Below are 22,486 nucleotides of genomic sequence, written 5' to 3'. Positions count from 1 at the left end.
AGCCACTGACAACTCACAAGGTAATTATTATTTTATAGTTTTATGTTTATATTTGCATGATAAGAAAAGTTAAGAAAGTAATTTTATTGTTAGACTTCGATATTTGCATCATTGACTTGAAAACTTAAGATGCTGATTAAACTTTAGTATGTTGCTAATATTATGTGGGAAAAATAAATGTTGAACATGACAAACCCAAACCGATTTGGTCAAATCCCGCCTATGACTAAATACCTGTCTTGACAAACTTCAAAAATGATATAAAACAGTTTGTAATAATATTGCCCACTCCCCCCCCTGGAATTTCAAAATGCGATTATTAGTATTATTTATAAGTGTAATATGTATCACTTAAGAAGGTTAAAAACATTATACATTATCCATTGCCCCCAGAGGCGTATCCAGGGGGCAGGAGTTTTTACCTCTTTTTTTGTAAGTGATATTATCGTTTTTTGTTCGTTTTTGTCATGTTTAAAAACTGTTCGAAGCGGCTACTTTTTAAGTAATTGGGTCACGCGTCTTAAGCTAATGCGAAACCAAAATCGAGTGCAAAACGCCGTTTTTCATCTTTTGTTTGGTCGACCGTAAATATTCTGCTTTAGATATTATTGGTTTGTAGCATTAATGGGTCTTATTGTGTGTTACCATTTACATGTTCCATGTTAAAATTCTAGCAAACAGTCCAACAGCAAAAACACAACCTTCAGAAGCAACCAAAGGCCGAGATATATGGCTGACAAGCCTGGAAGAATGCCAACAACGTCGCAAGCTCAAAAGTAGATGGATGTCCGAACGCTTGGACGAAGGAAGCAGTGTTCCACAACATAGAAATCACAACTCGGCACAATGCGAACAACATACTGCAGGGGTCCTTCCACCCAGTAAGTTGGGCACAATAAAAAAAAAACTCTTTTTTAATGCCGGTGGAGTTATTACTAATTGTAACATTTTTTATTCTGAAATTTTTTATGATATTTCAGTTTACCTTCCTTTTGACACAGTTTTTAGTGTAAAAAAAATGCAGTTTAACAATTTTGTATCTGGGAATAACTACTAAACAAATTGCACTATAACTAGCCAACGATTAGATCTACAACAGTGGTTCTTAAATGTTAACACCAGGTGACTCCATTTTGTTTCCTTGGAATAACCAATCTTTGTGGCTAGCCGTATTTGGCTATTTTCAAATCTACAAATCAGGTGGAACTCTATCTTGATAAGCTTTCGCATAACCATGCTTTATTAGGTTTGAGAACCACTGATCTAGTATTAATACGCATCATATTAGCCTTTAGAAGACTAACCAAAACCAATTGTATTGTATCAAGTTTTGACCAATAGAAAAATGCCAGCCTACACAGAGAATTTGACTTTCAACAACATTTTTTTTCTCAGCGGCGCCTAAATAAACCTGCATTGTAATCAGGCTAAATTAAACCGTATGCTGGGATAAATTTGAAATTAAAAAAAATGTCAATAAAGGAAAAATTGCAACAATTCATGGGATCTGCTCAACCTGAATGATTTTTTATGGAGTTAAAATTCCACCCTGGTTGCACTTAAAAAATGTTTCACTAAGCAAGAGCATTGAGCATTGTGTCTTTAAATTTAGCAAGGTCCCATTTTACTTAAACAAGCAAATTAAGTGCAGACCTCACAAAACATATTTGACTAGGCTCCCAAAAAAACATAACTTCAATCGAGCTGCAGGTCCAACATATTTTTTGTTTAGTAAGTAACTTTGTTCTCAGGCGAAACGGCTTCAAATACGTCCCATGGCTCAATATCTTGGACCAACCACGAGGCATCAATGTGCAGGTTTTTCGGGCTTGCTGATGTCGCTAGAATCCTGTCGCCAATAAAACTAACCCCGAGCAGACAAGAATCTAACTATGGTATTTTTTCGGTTTGTTTTAACTAAATATTTATCTTTGTTTTTACATTTTAAATATCTTGTTTACGGTTGCCAAACTTTGGTCCATCGTGGTTTTAAGATCAATTGTATTCACTGAAGCACATAATTTACATTTATTTTTACCTTACAATAATCGCTTACAGTGATCTAACAAATTTCCTTGTTGAAAAATTGATATCTCCTCAAATGAACAAAAGGGCCTGTCATGTGAAAAGTGTATATTAATAAAACTAAAAATAGAACTTCTTTGGGGATTTTGATAAATTGTAATTGTGGAGCAAATTATTTTTCTGGAGGAAAACAAACAAACAGTTTTTAATTTAATTTTGACAAAAAATATTTTGTTTCAGACGTTTCACATTCAACATTAAAGAAAGCCACACGCCAAGTCTTTGCAAAAAGTCCTAAGAAGAAAGTGCGGAAAAAATGAAGAGTTTTTGTTGTTTCTCTTTCTTGTTCTTTTACTGTCTTTAGATCGTTTTAAATTTTATGTTTTGTAATGTTTCATGAAAGCGTTATTACACTACATTTCTAACGCAATGATTTCAAATAGTTTTTTTTGTGTGTCTTAATTTTCACAAAATCTTACTTCAAATGTAGTTTTATTCCTCAAATATATATATTTATACCGAATTAAGTTTGGTTAGTATCGCCTTTTCTAAATCAACCCACAAGCAACTGTAGGAGTGTTGTAAACAAGTCATTTGCAAAATAAAGGTATTTTTAGCAAGTCAAGTCCGAGTCATTAGTTGTGTAAGTCAATTTCAAGTAACAGCATTGGTACTAAAAATCGAATTAAACTTCCAAAAATGGTGAAAACGTTCGATTCTGCACCCGATCCGTCAGAAATCAGTGCAGTTTTAAGCAAAAAGGTCTACGACAATCAGTGCATTCAAAGGATCAAAAAGTCCGACTTTTAGACTTTGAGGTCTTGGACAATGCACTAATTTGCATTAACAAATGTGCATGAGAAGATTAAGTTTAACAATACTTGACCCAACCAAACCCAAACGCTAACCAGCGCCCTAACCCAAATAATGTGCAATAAATTCATAATTATAACGCTTCAGGCCCCAATACCTCAATTTGTGACGTAATAATCTTAAATACAATGGACGAGAAACCATCTTATGCCCATCCGAGTTTGGGCTTTTTTCCCCAGCATTTAAAGAATTATTAAAATAACGCACATTGTTTGGGTTAGGATTCGGGTTAGCGTTAGGGTTTAGGTGGTCAAGTGTTATTAATCCTATCTCATAGTTTTTGTTATCTTTTCTGAACTTTTAATGAATATTTTTAATTTATCTACGCCGGGAGTTTACCTAAAGGTCCAAATCAGTGCATTGCCAGACTTTTCTGCCATTGGATGCCCTAATTGTCGTAGACGTTTTTGCTTAGAAATGCACTGATTTCTAACGGATCGGGTGAATTCTGACCAGTATTTCACACAACAAACACAAAAACCAGAACAAATTTTAACATGTATTACATCAATTAATTGACTAAAATAACCAATTTTGCTGATGTATTTTAATTAAAACACCTTTAGTCAAGTCATTTGTGCAAATGGCTTTAGTAAGTCAAGTCGTTTCGTCCAAAAGACTTTGGGCGAGTCAAGGTATTTAAAAACTTTGACTATGTGCACTTAAGTCATTACAACACTGAACTGCAGCGTTAGTTTCGCAAGTCCTTCTATGGCTAATTCTGCTTAAAATGTAATCGAAAATGTTTAAATAGACTTGCAACATTTATATTTTTGGGTGGTGTTTGAAAAGTAGTCTCCAGATATTTTCAATTTAAATATGTTAATCGGGATACAAAAGACAATAAAACTCAAGGACCAATGTGTTTTTATTATTAAGCAAACGTCCTAATATTAAAAGATTGGTCCCCCGACTGCATTTCGGTCAGTTTCGCCAACTGTCTTTAGGTGGGAAATTACTTAGTCATAACATCATCTGACGTGGCTTCCAACCAGTGTAGTAATAACAGGTTCTTGCATACATACCAGCAGGGCTGCGGAGTCGGTTAAAAATAACCTGAGTCCGACTCCAGCCGAAAAAATAACCCCGAGTCCGATTCCGGTCAAATGTGCGATTTCGTCGAGTCCCGAGTCCGGCCCTGACGCTAACAGCCTGTATTTCACCAATTTACGTAACTAAAATAACGTAGATATTCAGCAATCCACTTTAGGGATGTCATATAATTCATTAACTCACAATACATGTTTGGAAAATATTCCGCCATATAGTATTCCACCTTTACAATTTCTATTTGGCGGCCATATCAGTTTTAAAATTCGGCACTGTGCATGCGCATGTCGGACTCGTTTTACAAGGTCTTACTCGAGTCCCGAGTCAGACTTCAGCAAAAACAAACCGACTCCTCGAGTCCGACTCTGCAGCCCTGCGGACTCGGGCATAGAATTTGAGGAAGACTAACCGTATCAGACGTGCGCAGTCGTTTTATAGTGACGTAACACCACATGTTATACTATTAGACCGCGATCCAAACGCTAAAGTCCATTCTCCAGTCAGGTGTTCACTTGGAAGTAATGTTAGTGTTGACGAGTGGTGTGCAGATTAAAACTAGATCAATTTCCCAAAACAACCCGATCCTTTCATAAAACGGTTCACTTTAGCATGACGTCAGAACTGGTTTAATATACAAGTCAAGTTAAGCTATATTATAGTTTTTTATCTTAATATATATAAAACAGAAGATTTATGAGATGTCTGTCTGTCTGTAAAAAATATTGCCCTTACAAAAAATAAATTTTAATGTTTTTAACTTAAAATATGTTTGACGTGTTTAGCCGTTGGGTATTTAGTCCTTACAGCGGTTTTAATAGTGGCCAATTTTTAGTTTTAAGCGAGATTTTAATTGCGTTCGAAGAAGTATGGTACCGGGATTACGTAAAAAGCCCATCACATGTTATCACATGTTATAATTCATGTTAACGAACGTGTGTAACGTTCCAAGTAAAGACAGTTTAGCAATGCCAAATTAAGGCAGAGTTCGCAAAATATCGCGTTTGTTGTCGCAGTTTGAACAGTAAGCAATTTATATCTTTCAACGGGTTAAGGGTTTGTCAGACGTTGGACGCACCTTAATTTGGCGTTTAGTGCAGACGTAACAAACACTGTATACGAATAAAAATCAGGAAACCTAGACGGTATCGTACAAGAAACCTTCCCAACAATATTGTTTTTTGAAAAACACTTCACATTATTTAAAATTACTATTTAGTAACACACAGTGCAAACGTTTAGGAATAAGCAAATTTGTTATGACATAACAAAAATATGTTTGCATTATTTATGCCTCTTAGGAAGTTCTTTCGCTATCCGTAACATTACTTTTTGGGTATATTCTGATTACCACATTTATCTTCCATATTCATGGTATATAACATGGGGCCAGCAGTTTTTCCTGACGAAATTCAGGTAGACTTCGTACATTATGGTGATTGTTGTGTTGTAGTTAACTTTTACCCAGTTAAAATAACTGGTATATATTCTATTTAAACTGGGCAATGCCGGGTATTTCGTCTAGTATTAAATAAAAACGTTGGTTTTCACTTTAGATATTTCAATAAATAGCTGCTTGTTTTTTTAATACGCCACGAATATTAAATTGAAGAGCCACAATTCTGTCTGTATTTGTAACGCAACGATTGTATCCAAATCTGAACATTATAGAACTGTTTTGAAAATGAATTACATGGAACCGGAACTTTTACGAAAATTTAACACGGTTCGACTCAAGGATAAAAATCAAAACTGCCGATAATGTTATGTCACCAAATAAAACCTGCCGCGGACACGTTATTTCCTGTGTGCCGCAGATTTCACACCTCTGGTTGGTTAAGAAATCTAAACATTCAAGTAAAACTCCGTTGAATTCCGAGTCAGTGCTATTAATCTAAACATTCAAGTAAAACTCCGTTGAATTCCGAGTCAGTGCTATTAGTCAAAGAGGCAACCAACACAAAATTAAATTTTCAGGGAACTTTTATTGCAATCCAGCAAGCACGGAGGCGTTTATAGGTTTGCCTTCTGCGCAAGATCCCGCGCCCTCATTTTCTCAATCTTGGCAACTTTAGCGACGGATTTGTTGCCCATGATTCCACCTCCCCAGTGGCGACGAATCTGCAAATAAAAGTAAGTAAATTAGCAAGATAAATTAGCATCTCATGTCAGTTCTTACAAGTCTTTATCACATAGAGGGTTGCCACTTATCTTACGATTCATATAAATTTAAAAACAAGTCCTTACAAGCGGTGTTGTTATTGAGTTGGGAAGTTTTTTTTGACAAATAGACTTGACTGGACCTTGACTTTCGTTAAAGTGCTTTTATTTGGTATTTTTCATTATAAAATTGGGTAAATATCTTATGTTTTGTACATAAAACAATTTGCTTTTTTATAAATGACTTGGCTGAGACTTATTATATGATGAAAAATCTAAATGCAGGTTGAATTTTTAAAGATAAAGGGCGAAAATATAAACAAATTTATTATAAAGTCAATTATTTAACATAGTTTAACGTTAGGGATTAATCTGCATGGAATTTTGTTATTACTGTGGCAGCCCTGGTAGTTGCTCAGGTTATGAAAAGGTGTCATCCTGTTTTATTCAGGTGAAGAAATTCAACAAAGCATCATTGCAACATACCATCACACTATTAAAAATAACTAGATAACAAGGCATTACCTCGTCCAGTCTGTCGTTGTAGTTGGTTCGCACGGTTTCGACAAGTTTTCCGAGACTGCCTTTGTCCTCACTAAATAAATATTTAAAAGTTGGTTTAAGGGCGATTAACAATAAAATATGTTGGATATCAAATTTTGTTTCATTGGTCTCAGCGATCTTGGTGGTTGCTGTGTAATCACGGTCAATCAAGATAGCAAATATCATCTGTCATCACAGACCAATATTGTTCTATATAGTATCAAAAATTGATACAGAACATAAACTGGCATTGTTGGTATACATCTCTTAAATAGTTTTCAAGGCACTTACAACTAACACAAAGGTGTACACCTAATTTTCTTTGAAAATATCTATTCTATTCTAAAGTCTTTGCCAGTTTGGATAACTAATATTTACATGTTGACATTAACTTGCTAGGTTTGCAAAACTAATATTTACTTGTTGACATCGCTGATAGCCACACAGGTGCAAGTCTTGCGGTGAACCAGTCTTCCAAGTCTGGATTTGCCCTTAATGATGCAGTAGGGAACATTCATCTTGCGGCAGAGGGCTGGCAAGAACAACACAATCTGCAAACATATAAAAGGATAGATAATAATACTAACTCTTCAAAACAGAATTATAGCGAATCAATTTGAGGTATTTCAGGTTAAAACACAAAAATATTTATGTTTTTTTACAGATTTTAAACTAAAATTGGGTTACCTGATGTTTTGGGAATAGCTTGAATATACTATAAACACCGCGTTTAAAACATTAATAGTTTTAAGATACACTTCTAACTTAAGTTAAGGAATAAGTTCGAAGACTTGAACTACCAATTTTTCTTGAAGCAAGCTTAATTAGGGAATGTATTGCAAGTGAATAAGCGTAGGGGGGTTTTGCTAGGAAACATTTAAATTTCCGATTGGTCTCAGCGATCTTGGTGGTTGCTGTGTAATCACGGTAAATCAAGATAGCAAATATCATCTGTCATCACAGACCAATCAGAAAAGGTAAATAGTGCTATATTTATGCCCTTGAAAGTGTATTTAAAACTTTACCTCAATGGGGTCAACATCGTGAGCGATCACAACTAGCTGAGCCTTCTTTCTTTCAATCAGATTGGTGACCGTGTTGACGCCACTGGCGAGCACCAGAGGGCGACGTGTAGGGGTGTCTGGCTTTCCAGCGACCCTGTTGTATACAATAAGTGTTTGCTACAAATAAAAGTCAAAAAAAAAAAACATTAATAAACTAGAATTATTGTTAGTAAGAGTTTTAAAGCTACCTCAGACCGAACGGTAGTTGATATCACTTGCAAGTATCTAGCTGGCATAATAATGGCAGAATTATTTTGTCATCATTGGTAGCTTTACGAAACTTAGCACATTGTGGTGTAACAATCGTTAAAGCAGCTTATGTTGATCATAAGCATTTTTCCTCAATAATGTGTGAAATTGCACTATTACAAAACACAAAACTGTACAGAAGTTTGTTGCTCATCATAGTAACTAACCTTTCTTCAGCCCTCTTACGAAGTCGCTCGCGTTTGTCGAGTTTGGTCTCAGGCTGGTACTTCTTGCAGAGACGGAACAACGACGCAGCTGTGGTAGTAGCGAGAATGCGTTCAGTGCACGACAAGCAAAATGACAAGGCCAACGTTGGTCATGTCATATGCAAGCACATGCACTGGTGCGGTTGCACAATATTGAAAATAAAGGCAACTATAACTTGCAAGACTTAAGGTCAATACAAGGGACAGCAATATTTATGAATTTCTGCACAAAAATGTTCAACAAGTTAAAAAATGCAAACAAAATAGCAATCTTATTTTAGGTTGTTCTTATGGATGTTAGTATCATTTCAGATTAGGTAAGGGTTGTGTCGTCATGGACAACTAAGACAGATGTGGATAAAATCATCACCATGATACTTTTAATTAATTAAGGGTTCGGGGTGAACCTATTTGCAGCAACAATTTTAGTATGCTGGTTAAATGAAACTATTTTCTAATTTTTCTTAAAGCAAATGCACTTGAATAATATTAGGTGATTTTTATGTTGGCAGTTTCGATTAAAATCAATTCAACCAACAACCAAAATATTGTTTCAGTACTTTTAATACAAATAGTCGTTTGAAATATAACCTACTTTTGTAACTATTCTTTTACTTTATTATTATTCAAGGTAAAAAAAACAGCAATAAACATGGTTTTAAAAAAGGTTTACCAGTCTGCCTATCAAGTGTGCTGCTGAACTGGTTAATTGCAGGAGGAACCTTCAAACGTCGCTGAAGAACAACTTTTTGGCGCTGAAGTCTGATGTACTTCGGCCAACGTACAAAGTGGGTCAAGTCCCTTTTCGGCTGAATGTCTTGGCCTAAAAAATGTTTCAAGTTTTTAATATTGGCCTAATTTTTAGGTTACAATGGATTTAGGTTAATCTAGGGAAATTGTTTAAAGCCATCTCAGATCGAACGGTAGTTGATATCACTTGCAAGTATCTAGCTGGCATAATAATGGCAGAATTATTTTGTCATCATTGATGGCTTTAAAAAACACCACATTTTACAATGTATTAACAACTGTGCGTTTTTGTATTTAGTGTTGCTAGAAAAAAACAAAAAAACATTTAAATTGGTTGGTATTTTTTAAGACTTAACTTTATGCGGAAGCTACATGGCGCTGGTCAAGAAACACACAATCATTGTATCAACAGACAATATTTGGGTATCGCGACAAAATCAATATCGCAGGTGGACGATTGAAAAAATCCTGGTGCAATCAAGGATAAAAAACTGCATCTCAGGTGCACTTAGTTTCAAATGTACTTGCATATAGTGCACTGTAAACTATGCCGACTGGAGCATCAAGGATTTTTTTACGTCGTGCACTTTTGAAATGATGAAAAAACTTGTAGATGCGCTTTCCATATTTGCGGTGTCGGTTAGTGTTTGGGTAAATGTTTCCAGATAAAAAAAGTAAAAAACGTTTTTAAAATGCACTTGGCCACAGATTTTTTGCTTGGCCGTTTAGTTAAAATTCTATACACAGATTATTAGCAAAATTTATTATTTTACATTAATAAATTATTTTTAAATGTTCGCTTAAAAGATGCCAGTATAAGGTTTGTGCGAAAATTTCAGGTCAGTAGTGGGTGCTGGTCTAGAATCCTATAACAACGAAACATTATTTGGGTTAGGGTGCGGGTTAGCGTTTGGATTAGGGTGGGTCAAGTATTATTATTAAAAAACAAATATAATAATACTGGACCCAACAACACCCAAATATTGTGCGTTGATCTAATAATTGTGGTAGGATTCTAGATCACCGCCCAGTAGTGTAATAACTTCCATTCTAAAAAATTTATTACACTCAGAATAACCGAGGTTCTGCGCGGACAATAAAAGAACATAAGCTTTAAGACCAGATTAAAAAAAGTAACCTGTTTCACTCAGATGCAGCGCAAATTGTTAAGTATCTTTATTAAAGACAGGCAATTTAAAGCAAAAAAACGCCTCAAAAGCATAAGTAGTGAATTAAGAAAAAACTATGCGCTGTGCTATTAGTTAAAATAACATAATTCCACAGACTAATAACATCCAAGAATAAATAAAACAATAATGCTTGACCCACCAAAACCCTAACCCAATTAATGTTGGCAATATAAACCCCCGGAGGAAAATGATGTAGGATTCTTGACCAGCGCCAGTAAAATTTTTAAAGCGATAGTAAAACACAGAAAACCAATAATTACAAATTAATAGTCCTCGTGATAATATATTCTATAAAATTATTGTTGTTAATCAACTTACCTATTCCGAAATTCTTCGGGCGTTTCTCGAACAAGGGATTGACGACTTTTTTGGCACCGGCCTTGCGGGCCATTAACGGTGCGGGCGCCACACGCTTTCCACGGGCCTTCTTACCTTTGGGCTGTAAAAGCAATCGAACATTGTTAACTTCAGTTAAAAAAAACGCATCAGAAAGCTCAATTAAGCGCGGATTTACGCGGATAACGAACTCACCATTTTGTTCGGTTGTCACTTCAACTACGAATCGAAAAGAGATCGAAACATTTCTTTCTCGCCACATGCTTAGCATATGCAGCCATGCGAGACAACCCCTTTTTCCATTTTATTTTGTAAGGGGCTGTTTTAAAAACTATATTATATTAATATATTCTCGTTTTTATAATGTTACCTAAAAATTAAAAGAGATTATGTAACCAGGCAAAAGACAATTCTTAGTGACTTCACGATACTGTATTTAAATTAGATAAGGCCTACGTTTAGTTCGCACTGGAAATAAATCTTGTTAGTTTGTTTGGGTGCACAGTTGAAATAAATATATTTTCAGAGAAAAACAAAGAGCTTTAAACTAGTCTTTTAAACATCGCTGCCAAGAGGTCAATGTATAACAGCAAAATGTAACATTTGGTCGTTCCTACATAATTTTCAATTCCCGTTTGAAGATGTAGAGGAACGACGCATGTCTGTTTGTGCTTGTAATTATAGCGTGTTCGCCTGGCAAAGGGTTAAATATTTCACCTCGATACTCATTTCCTTTCCTGGCCGTTCTGGCAAATCCAGTCGGCATTTCGACTCAATTAATCCCCATCGCAGTCGCTCTTGTGCTATATAGTGTCACGCTACTGCTGGATAAAACACTACAGTCAACAACGCACGCCTCACTTGCGAAACCCGTTTTTACTGCGCTGTAAGCTATTTTATTAAAAGCGAACTAAGCTGAATTATGTGAATGTACAATAAATCTATAAGCGACCTGACAGTATGCACTTTGAAATGCTATGACAGTTTGTTTAGTTTCGATTTAGTGGAGTTCAGATAGCACGGTGGTCATGTCTCACCTGTTGAAATATACATTGGTGAACCCGACTGAGATATGAACACGCAAATAAATCCTTTTGTTGAAACGTTTGTTGACAAGTTTGTGCCAGCGTTATTGCTTGTTAATTGGATGTTTGATTCGATGTAATGCAGAGAAAAATCGTTTGACACTTTAAATTGTTAGTCACGCAAGACTGTTATAGTTATTGTTGCAAAATTATGGTCTTTTTTGGTAAAGTTTTAAAGGTGAAAATATTACTATCGAGGTTGAACACTTATCGTGATATCTAATTTCAAAACCAATAAACGGATAGATTCCATCTCAACCAGCACTTACAGAAGTCGTTACATCAAAAGTGTCAAAGCCACTGGGGCGATTGTCTCTGGTCACGTGTTATGGTGATTGATGTTTTATATCTCACCCAAAATAACCCGACCACTTTGTCTAAAATCCCTGCGTCACTTAACCGTTATGTTTCATTATAGAAGGAAGACAGAGCAGAAGGCCAAACCTTGTTGCAAATTCCCAACATAACGCGAGATTTATCTCATTTGTGACTGCAAGCGAGCATGCTCTGGGTATTATAAACCCATGATTTTTAAGGCCTTTGATGCCTCATTTACCTTTCAGACGGTGTGATATAACCGTCATGTAGTCCACATGAAGTTACTAGCACGCAGAGAGTAACTTTCTAGAATGACCTTTTGCGCCAAGGTTATTATGTCTGCTATTTAGGGAACCCATTTAATGTGGACTATAGGCGATGTAATTTGTTTTCGCGTTTCTGAGATTAGCACCTTACCTCCGTTTAATTGGTATTTAGAGCAAAAGACTCTAAGCAACTAACTTTTTTGCGATCTTAAATTAGAACTGCGTTTTAAGACGATCATGTTCTGCATTATAGGCTATTCAAAAGTGTTTTGCACTGTTGTTTGTTGTGCCTTTTAAGTACCATTTCAAACGTTTCATCGTGTCGTACAACCATCTACCCCTGGAGTTGTTCGTTGGCCGCCAAGAAAAGGAATTCATGAACGCTCTTCGCTCTATTGAACACCACGATTCCCAACACGTACTGCTTCCATATTGCACAAACGTCTGACGTTCTGCGGTTGTTGGTCGACTCGTGATCGGATCCTGGGAAGATTTTGAAGAAGAAGCGCGGCCCAACGAACTGCTCGGAACTTTTTTCGTGTTCCAGGGAGGAGGGAAATGATGTAGAGGTCCCACCGTCTGTATTTGTTATTTACTGTGTTCGTTGTGCGTGTGCTAAATGCCTGTTTAAGTCGTTCTGGTATATTTCCTTTCCCTGCATCCTACTCGTTAACTGGCCCGTTTTAATCCTCAACGCATTCGCTTTGCAACGTTAGTCATGCCCTTTCTACTGCAAAACAGTCAACGATGCACTCCTTACTGGCAACACGTGTTTATACTGCGCTGTAGGCCATTTTATTGAAAGCGAGCTATACTGAATTATGTGAATGTACAATAAATCTTTAAGCGACCTGACAGTATGCACTTTGAAATGCTACGACAGTTTGGTTAGTTTCGATTTACTCATGTCTCTACTTGTTAAAATATACAAAGAAAGTAAAACATTGATACAGTAGAGAAAGTCAATGTAACAAACTATTGTTATAATTTAAGGAACGTGATTATAACTATGTTTTATCAAATTTGAACAAGCAGGTTATAAACTCTTTGGAGCATCGTGTTCTTTACAACCAAGACTATGTGAACACATGTATAAAGTATGAACTAGCGCCCCTAGCGTACGGTCAAAACAGTTGTAAACAAAACACACGTGGGTATAGCAGTGGAATTGTTAGTGTTACACGCTATTTATATAATAAAGAAACAAAAATAAGTCGTTTTCAGTTTACTACATAAATCAAACAAAGCTTACGGGCGCTGGTCTATAATCCTACCACATTTATTAAATCAAAGCACAATGTTTTGGGTTGGGGTGCGAGTTAGCGTTTGGGTGTGGGTTGGTCAAGTATTATTATATTCATTATTTAATAATAATATTTGACCCACCTTAACCCAAATAATGTCCGTTGTGGTAGAATTTTAGACCAGCGCCAGCTTACGTAATGTAATAAGTTTACATAATGTATATACAGCACTTTTTTATAATATATATATACAGCACTTATTTTACGTGTTGATATTGAACAATTTTGTTGTAAAGCAAAAGAGTATAAAATAAGTAAGCTTTTCTGGGCGCTGGTCTAGAATCCTACCACAACGAAACACCATTTGGGTTAGGGTGCGGGTTAGCGTTTGGGTTAAGGTGGGTCAAGTATTATTATTAAACAAAGAATATAATAATACTTGACCCACTCACACCCAAACGCTAACCCGCACCCTAACTCAAATTTTGTGCGTTGATTTTAGAACTGTGGTAGGATTCTAGACCAGCGCCCTTTTCTGAAATCGTTAATTAAAAAATTGGTGTTAGTTTGCCAAAAATATTTTACTCAGCATTAATCAACTTACCTCATTCGTCTTGTTAAAATGCCAGGTCTCAACAATAAATCGCAATGCCAGCAACTAATGCTAAAGTGTCCAAAGGTGATTTAGATAAATCCGCCAAATCTGAAAAAGGTAACAAGCGTTCTGCGGCTAAGGGAAATTCATCTAAACCGAAAAAGCAGATCAAAAAAGGCAGACCAGCTTGCTTAAAGTCAATTCGGGAGGAAGAATGTCCGTTCAATTTCTCGTCACCTTGTTGTTTTATGAAGTCGTTATTGTCGGAGGAATGCAAACTTGACGATTTTTTTAAGAATTATTGGGAAAAGAAGCCCTTGCATTTGCCATCTGCGAACAGAGTTAAAGGAACTGAAGAAGTGGGTATATACTGACTAAAGAAAGAATAATATGAGTAAACTAAAATGCAACATCCTAATTGACTAATGCTATGTTTAAATGGGAAGAGGCTATTTGGTAAATAATTAGTTGAAATCAATATATAGTCACTAATGCGTGTATGTGTGCAATTGAGGTAAGCAATTAAGCATTTCCTGTGTTTTTTTAACCCTCTAACAGAAGAGTTAATTAAAAATTAAAATAATTCAAAAATCCAAAAATTAAATTAAGGAATACCACCACCCGAACCCAAATAAATGTATATACACTAATAAGTGTATTCTAGGATGAGTAAGCCAGGCAAATAGCCACTTCCTAAGTTCAGTTATACTTCACTTAAATCTAAAATTTTTTGGTAATAATTTTAAAATAATAAAGCTTATATGAACCCCAAATTGGCAAATATAATTTTGTTTTATAAACTTAATGCTGCTTACTAATTCCAGAACAAAGATTCACCTTGTACGAAGCTGCAGAACTATTTTAAAAAGCTCTGCAACCCAGAAATTCTTAAGGAAATTGTTGAGTATCATCAAATATCATTTGGCACCGACTTGAATGCATGCAAGTACGATGGGAGAGTGAGAGAAAATTATCCCAAGGAAGGTTTGCTCGAGTAAGTTAGTTCTGCTTTTAATAATATGTAATATTCAGCTTACGCATGTAAGAAAACATAGCACCTTCCTCATTTTCAGCACTCTTAAACATTAGAAAAAGCATCTGAGGATGCCATGACATCTCAGTAGTAAACACTGTTTAATATCATAAAATGTCATTTTTAGGTCGTAAAAAGCAAGTTATTTATCATTTTAACCAATCTTATTAGATAATAACCTAAAATTGCATCGTTTTTGCGTATTGTTAGGCGAGATGAGCTTGGTACAATTATGGAGGATTACGACATGACAATCCAGTTTCACCAACCTCAGCGTTTTCACGATGAGCTTTGGAGGATTTTGGAGATAATGGAATGTTACTTTGGTTGCTTGGTCGGTTCCAACGTTTACATGACGCCGGAAGGGACTCAAGGCCTTGCCCCACATTATGACGATGTTGAGGTGTGATGTGAAATTACGTTGTTACTTTTTAAATTTAACATTATTAGCTTTGTGAAATTTTGTGTTGTTAGTTTTTTTAAATTTTCTGTTGTTACTTTTTGAAATTTTCCGTTGTTGCTTTTTGAAATTTTCCGTTGTTGCTTTTTAAGCTTGATTTACAAGTTGCAGTATAGTCATATATGGCGTGATTTAAAAACAAAACATAATTAACTTTTCTCATAAAATACACTTTTAATTAAAGTTATTTTCTATATATACATTGAAAAATAAGTTAGGCATACATTGGAAAATAAGTTAGGCAACACTTTTTATAAATACCAGTTGTTGTAACACTTTTTATAAATATACCAGTTGTGTTGTAAAATAGTCAAGTTACAAAATTCTCAAATTTTGAAAGGTAAAAAAACTTGTAATAAAAATGTGCAAAACTCAGTAATTATCTCATATAAAACTCGGTTATTTTTTAGGTTTTTGTTTTGCAACTACAAGGCAGCAAAGACTGGAAATTATACAGCCCAGTTCAGTCACTTGCTCGCGAATGTAGTGAAGACCTTGATAAAGATATAATGGACCGCTTGGAATTAATTATGGAAGTAACTTTAAATCCAGGAGATGTGTTGTATTTTCCGAGGGGCACTGTACATGAAGCAAAAGTCAAAGAAGGTAGTAATGTTGAAAATGAATAAATAGATATCCAATAGTCAAAATGCTTCCCACTTGGTATGGCCTTAAATATATTTTTATTATGTCTATTTAAAACCTTCGACCATTATGCTCTAAAAGTAGTTAAATCTTAAAATAAAGATTAATTTGGTAAAATATAAGCTTGATTTAATATGGTAATGTTTTTGTTTTGTTGTGACTTAAAAAATTATTAATGTTAATTACTAATCTTTACTGTGCAATTGTTACAATAGTAAAAAAACCTGCTGTTCCTGAAAACTGTTGTCATAATCTCTGGAAATGGTGTAAAAAAAAGTATTTTACAGTCATAAAACATTGAATACTGCTGCTTGATTGACTGAATCAATAAAAATTACAGCCTTAAATATAATAAAGATTTATTTAAAAAATTAATTTAATCTGCTGTTTAGCAAGTGTCAACTGGATTTAAAGTCGACTAAAGGCCATAAATTAGTGTCACAATTTTTCAGGTTCTGGCTGTTCGACGCACATTACAATCAGCACATACCAGAACCACTGTTGGGGTGATTTTCTAGTAACAAGCATGCCACACTTACTAGACCTCTGCACAGATGAGCTGCCTTCATTAAGAGATGGACTCCCCGTTCAATATCGTAATAAGGTTAGTAATTATTTTGTATTAAGTCCTATTTATATTAAGTTTAGCAATCACTATTTTGTTGTTTAATAGTGTTCTATAAATATTGAATGTAAAACGTTACCTGCAGTTTCACAGTAAAAGTTTAATTAAGAAAAAGTTACCAATTTTGAGTTATTCCACACTTTTGCCTAATTTTGGTTAAAATATAAGCTGTTAAACTGTAGGCACTGTCCGTACTGCAATCATTTTTTTCAGCCAATGATTTGTCAATGTTTTAATCTATTTATACTCTGGATTCGGCAATTTAAATAATATATATGATTTAGCGAAAAGCTTTAAAAACCAATACAGTTTCTACCAGGATATTTTGTGGTAATTGTGTTTAATAACATTTTTTGTGTCATTTAAGCATTCAACGAAGGAAATTGCAGAGAAATTTGTTCAATTACTTGATACTGCCAAAGAGTATATTGTCAGCAACACGGAAGAATTTGAAAGAAGCAGTACAATTGCATGCGATTTTTATGCCAATAGATTACCTGCATACCTTTCAACCAAGGACCCTGTTGGTAATTATGCACACTACACAGTTATTAAGTTACAAAACATTGTCACAATTGAAATTATGTTTTAGGAAATGTTGTAACTATAGTAAGTAACGCTGAGATGAATAAAGACCAAGCCTATCCATTATGAAAAAAATAGTACTACATGTATTAAAACTATCAAACTCAATCGCAACTTGTAAAATCAATGCTAAAAAACGAAACTTAAAGCAGAGTACTTATTTTACATATTGTATAATGTTTAGTAAAAATGAGAAACATGGATAAAAATTTATATACAAATTAGAAACACTGCTAAAAGTTTATTGTCATTTTTATAGTCTTTCTTGTGCTACTTTGGTGCAAGTTAATATTGCTAATATCTCGGCATACCGAAAGCTTATATTACAGCTATATTAGTCTCCCGCATTACTATGTTGTGACCATTACGCCTGACTTTATTATCAGTAAGGCAAAACTAAGCAGGTACAACTTATGATTCGGTACAACTTATGACAGCCAAATTGCTAGTTTCAAGGCCAACTTGGCTGTAAACTTCGCTGCAGGCCTGCGTTGAAATACTACTGCTGCGCAGAGGCAGCGACAAGTAATTTAGTAAGTTGACAGATCAGACAAACTTTTTGAGTATAACTTTTGAGTATAGTAATAGCTTTTGAGTATAGCAAAAACTATCTGAATTTAATAAAAAAAGACTTACATAATTTCAACTGCAATTTTAGGCCAAGTTTATTTTTGTCTAAATTATGAACAATGTAAAAAGTTTCCAAAGATACAATTTTGCCTAAGCATGATTTTGTATTTAACACTCTTAATATTTAGGTACTGTTTTAAACAAAACAATATAACAAATCATGTTGTATGTTTGGTAGTCAGTATTTGTGGCTGAATAATTATCTACAAAATGAGGACAATAAGAAGTTTAATTTAGGGGTAATCTAACACCTAAACCCAACTTAACATATTTTCTTTGCAGGTAAAATGCCGAATTTAAAGTCGTCGATACGCTTCGTGTTTCCCGATCATGTTTTAATCTCGAGAGGCAAGGGACTCTCCGAGGAGGCAGAGACACCGAGTGACGAAGAAGATGCTGATGATGAGAGTCATCTCTTGGACTGGGATGCGAACAACAACATGGCAGCCAAAGCAGATGAGGAGGAGACTTATATTTATCACACTACATCAAACAATAGATCCACGCATATGGTTGGAAGCCCATCAGTCCAGGTTGAATATAATTACTAGGAATTTTAACATATTTTAATGTTTGTTTACTGTCAGGTTTATAGAGCTCTTCTGGCAAATGTAATTTTTATTCCGACGTTTCGACGTCCTATACAGGTCGTCTTCATCAGGGTAAATAACACTATAGGACGTCGAAACGTCGGAATAAAAATTACATTTGCCAGAAGAGCTCAACAAACCTGTTTGTTTACTGTGTTGCACATCGTGGAAAGTTATATGCCCACAAAGAGTTTTATGATGGAACAAGTAGATAGACTCTTGTCTGTATCAGTCTAAAAAAGCACTGGTATTGTTGTGGACCTCTAATAATTACATTGTGGATTGAATATCGTAATAAATATCTAAACGAAAACTGCTAAAAGGAAATTAACAATCAATAAGGTCAATAATTTTTTATTTCCTCCACGTTTTTATTTCCTTAACTTTACATTTTCCACATCACCTAAATTAGTTTGATACAAAAATTATACCTTATGATTCAATTTTTTTATATACACTTGAGGCCTAATTTACTGAGTTAAAAGAGCATATAACCGTATACGCAGCTATATATGTTGTAAAAGTCAATTATGCATAGGCTACATGAACTACAATTTTAAATTATTTTAGGGAATTTATATAAAAAAGTTAATGCAATCATGTAAAACCTTCTAACATCCAATATTTTGACCTCTCCGTAGATTTTAAGTCCTGCAAAAATCTTTGATTTTAGCAGCGTGTACCATTCACTTTTTTATCACAAAGTATATGCACACCAAATGCGGACCACCCCTGGCATAATCCATAACTGTATTAATTGTTGTGTCCTGTTTTCATAATCCAACCTATTGATTTTGTCTTTCAGCCAACAGCCCTACGGTTTCACATCAGCTGCATGGAGCCGTTGAAAAAGTTGCAGCGCAATGGTGCCGAGTTTATTAAGGTGGAAGAACTGGGTCTTCCGAAGCACACTGGACTTGATATGCTGGTTGGCTTGTGGGCTGAAGGACTTATTGAATGCTTGAATACTGAGCAATCCTAAATCATGTCATAAACTATGTTTACCTTCTCAATTCTCATCTATATTTTCTTTTAATGTCACACTATTCTTTTCAACGTTTTCGCAATGGTGCTGTTTTGGGTAATTTTTTTTCTTTAGTTAACAATCTTCGTTTATTTGGACAAATAAAAATCACCAAACAAAATGTAATTATATAAAATATGGAAGATATTCATGCATCAAGAGCAGTTACTAGCTTTCAAAACGTGAAAAATATTTTAAAATCACGAACAACGATTAGGCTTTTATCTCTTTCAATTGTGAAAGTAATTTACACATACACAATGTGCCTGACTATTAGACACACATGTGTAGAATGTTCCACAGGCATCTTGGGTCACGAAAAACCATCACACACCAATTCTGTGACATCCACAAAACTCCATATGCAAATATTTACCGATAAACAAAAACAAAAAACAGGCACCATTTTCTGGTTATCTTCGCTTTTTCTGGCCTTTCTTAGACTTGGAGGGACCTTGGCTGCCACCATCTCCCCCTCCCCTTTGTGTACGCGTTTTCAGTTTCGGAATCATTGATCCCAAATGCAGAAGCAGGGCGCCTTTGCTTTGGATATCAGAATTAACAAAGCTGCCATCCACGTTGGTTAGGAGTACGCGTATGCGTCCACGGTAAAGAGCATCACTCCTGTAAAGCTCGCGCGGGTAAACTTTGTTCTCAACAACTGGTTTTAATCCCGCAGCGGCACATACATCCTTGATTTCGGAGAATGTCGGATTTTCGCAGGCTCTTTCCTTGGGTATTCTTCTGCCCTGAGCAATGGTCTTCTTGCTGTTCAGATAAGCTGGATAAATGCACAAATGGCCGCTCAGGTTGACTTGTGAAGTGGATGCCATTTAGATTTAATATGAACCTTAAGTTGTTTTAAGTTAAAATTCGCTAAAAGAAAGAAGTATAAAGTGAATTTCCATCAAATTAATTGTTTGTATCATGCACATTTATAACTTGTTGCTTTTGTGATTGATTTTATGATTATTAAGTGCTCTAGTCTATCTTTGGCAGACTTGAGATTTGAAAGATTGGCAGATTGGCCTGGTGTTCGGGGTAAAAAGTGGAACAATCAACCTCAGTAATAGCCACACATTTCAGGGAAAATTATCCTAAATTTGTTCACCCACATAAACTTATAAAAAATTTGAGCTATTCTTCTACTGTTCCATTAGTAATTCATTTGATCACAGTAATTTTATTCTGTTAAACAACTCCAAAATGGTACCCAAAGTTTATTATCCGGAATAAAGGGGCAGTACAGGAGGACTGTGGTTCCTTTTAGTCAACAATTTCTGGCATGGTATGATTGCCCCAAAACCTAAAAGTTACGGAAAAGCACTTTGGTTGCGGCAAGTCAAGTATAATTATTATCCTAAGTCAATAGATTACCAAAAATACATATTGTTTCAAATATTTTTGTCATTGCGAGTAGCTGCATTAAGCATAACGTCATAACTTATGCTGAATTGAAGTTTGGACTCAACATTTTTTGTAATTATTTTCCGAAAGTTACATCATTGGCATAAAATGTCGCTGTTATTCTTTCCAAACGGGACGGCTATATCAACTGCAAACTAGATTAATAATAAGGATAAAGTCATTCAACCTATCGATCACTGAACCTGGACATGTCGATATATACTTGAAGTGTATTGAGTGGTAAAAAAAACGGCGCTCTTTCACTATTGTACGTGAAAAGTTATGCAAAAAACAAAAAATAATAATACCGCATACCACAACACATATTTTTTGGGTTAGCGTTTGGGTGAGGGTGGGTCAAGTAATATTATGTTTATTATCAATAATAACTTGACCCACCCTCAACCAAACGCTAACCCAAACAATATGTGTTGTGGTATGCGGCGTTTGAAGAAAATTTTTTTTTATTAATTTTTACGTACAATAGTGAAAGAGCGCCAAAAAAACATAAGCGCAAATCTTTGGTCATGCTTATGGCTCTGGGTGTAACACTTTAAATACCGCTGCGCGAACACTTTTATTACAGTCTGTCTATCGACAATCAGTGAACAGACAAGTGTGATTTTTTTTTTGATTGGGGCTGAACAAAATACTGACACATTTTAATGCATTTTGCTTCTCTTTACTTTGAAACGTACCATCGCTTACCAAATAGCAAAAAGTTTACAAGCAAGCAACATTGTTACCACCACGTAACTGAATGAAATATCGACGCCATTGTTGGTCATTTAAAATTAAACACAATACTTGTAAAAACGTGAAATTTTGACGTTGAAAAAACAAAAATAAAATGTTTAATGAAATATTTAACTATAGGCGGCCTCTTATTTTATTGTGTTTTTTTAAATAAACATTATTATAAGCGTTTCGGGTGGCTGAACATATTGCTGATAAATGTCTCGGTTGACTGAACAATATTATGACGCTTTTTGTATGCGGGAAATACCCAGGGTAGAAAACCAACTCTTTCTTGCGTTGGTAACATAATAAAGGTGAATTTAGGGAACTAACCATTACGTAATGTTAATAAAATGATACTCGGTTCCTGTTCTGGACATGTATAAAATGCTTTATAATTCAAGTTGCTACGGAACTAGTAAATGTCAGTGTTGAGGCTCAAATGTATAACATAGGCATTACAATGATTACAAAAACAGTATAGCAGTGTAACTTGTAATAACCTGTTGTCTTGGCAATCACGTATACTGGTTATAAAGATCATGTTGGTTTTGCATTTGAAATCATTTTGTCGTAGAACAGAATTAAACTTTCTGAGTTTAGGCAGTACTGTTTTAGATATCACACAACCAGTGATTTTCATGAAATGTCATCTATGATGGCAATGGAAGGTAAAATGGTTTTAAATTTAGTTTTCTATAATGCAGCATGAAACAATGAGTCGAAAGCTCATGTATATAAAGTACTCAAGTTTGCTTATTACTAAACACTAAAATCAACCAAGTCTACAAATGAAAG

At 35.0% G+C, this 22,486-nt stretch overlaps 3 protein-coding genes and 3 non-coding genes across 6 annotated transcripts; 1 reads left to right on the top strand and 5 right to left on the bottom strand.

Annotated features, from left to right (window-relative positions):
* Nucleotides 1-5,910: 5,910 nt before the first annotated feature.
* LOC146137346 (large ribosomal subunit protein eL8-like) lies at nucleotides 5,911-13,965 on the bottom strand. The gene is made up of 9 exons (XM_083393871.1): nucleotides 13,961-13,965; nucleotides 12,535-12,691; nucleotides 10,426-10,546; nucleotides 8,841-8,990; nucleotides 8,129-8,216; nucleotides 7,674-7,806; nucleotides 7,069-7,199; nucleotides 6,631-6,700; nucleotides 5,911-6,066 (listed from the first exon to the last, which is right to left on the bottom strand). The coding sequence occupies exons 1-9, from the start codon at nucleotides 13,963-13,965 to the stop codon at nucleotides 5,959-5,961; spliced, it is 963 nt and encodes a 320-aa protein (XP_083249997.1). The 3' UTR covers nucleotides 5,911-5,958.
* LOC146137349 (small nucleolar RNA SNORD36) lies at nucleotides 6,516-6,586 on the bottom strand. The gene has a single exon (XR_014501462.1). It is a non-coding gene; the product is annotated as a small nucleolar RNA SNORD36 (small nucleolar RNA).
* LOC146137348 (small nucleolar RNA SNORD24) lies at nucleotides 6,775-6,849 on the bottom strand. Its single transcript, XR_014501527.1, has one exon. It is a non-coding gene; the product is annotated as a small nucleolar RNA SNORD24 (small nucleolar RNA).
* LOC146137347 (small nucleolar RNA SNORD24) lies at nucleotides 7,540-7,614 on the bottom strand. The gene has a single exon (XR_014501528.1). It is a non-coding gene; the product is annotated as a small nucleolar RNA SNORD24 (small nucleolar RNA).
* Nucleotides 13,966-13,990: 25 nt separating the features above from the next.
* Nucleotides 13,991-19,525, top strand: LOC146137345 (ribosomal oxygenase 2-like). The gene is made up of 8 exons (XM_083394026.1): nucleotides 13,991-14,310; nucleotides 14,776-14,945; nucleotides 15,195-15,387; nucleotides 15,855-16,050; nucleotides 16,542-16,693; nucleotides 17,082-17,241; nucleotides 18,212-18,462; nucleotides 19,325-19,525. Exons 1-8 carry the CDS (start codon nucleotides 14,005-14,007, stop codon nucleotides 19,499-19,501), a joined length of 1,605 nt encoding a protein of 534 aa, XP_083250152.1. The 5' UTR covers nucleotides 13,991-14,004; the 3' UTR covers nucleotides 19,502-19,525.
* Nucleotides 19,526-19,933: 408 nt separating this feature from the next.
* LOC146137344 (signal recognition particle 19 kDa protein-like) lies at nucleotides 19,934-20,418 on the bottom strand. The gene has a single exon (XM_083394117.1). The coding sequence runs from the start codon at nucleotides 20,374-20,376 to the stop codon at nucleotides 19,957-19,959; it is 420 nt and encodes a 139-aa protein (XP_083250243.1). The 5' UTR covers nucleotides 20,377-20,418; the 3' UTR covers nucleotides 19,934-19,956.
* Between the last annotated feature and the right edge of the window lie 2,068 nt (nucleotides 20,419-22,486).

Source organism: Ascidiella aspersa, chromosome 7 (genome assembly GCF_963924565.1).
Source record: "Ascidiella aspersa chromosome 7, kaAscAspe10.2, whole genome shotgun sequence".
Classification (NCBI taxonomy): domain Eukaryota; kingdom Metazoa; phylum Chordata; class Ascidiacea; order Phlebobranchia; family Ascidiidae; genus Ascidiella; species Ascidiella aspersa.
This window is presented reverse-complemented; position numbering and strand designations above follow the sequence as displayed.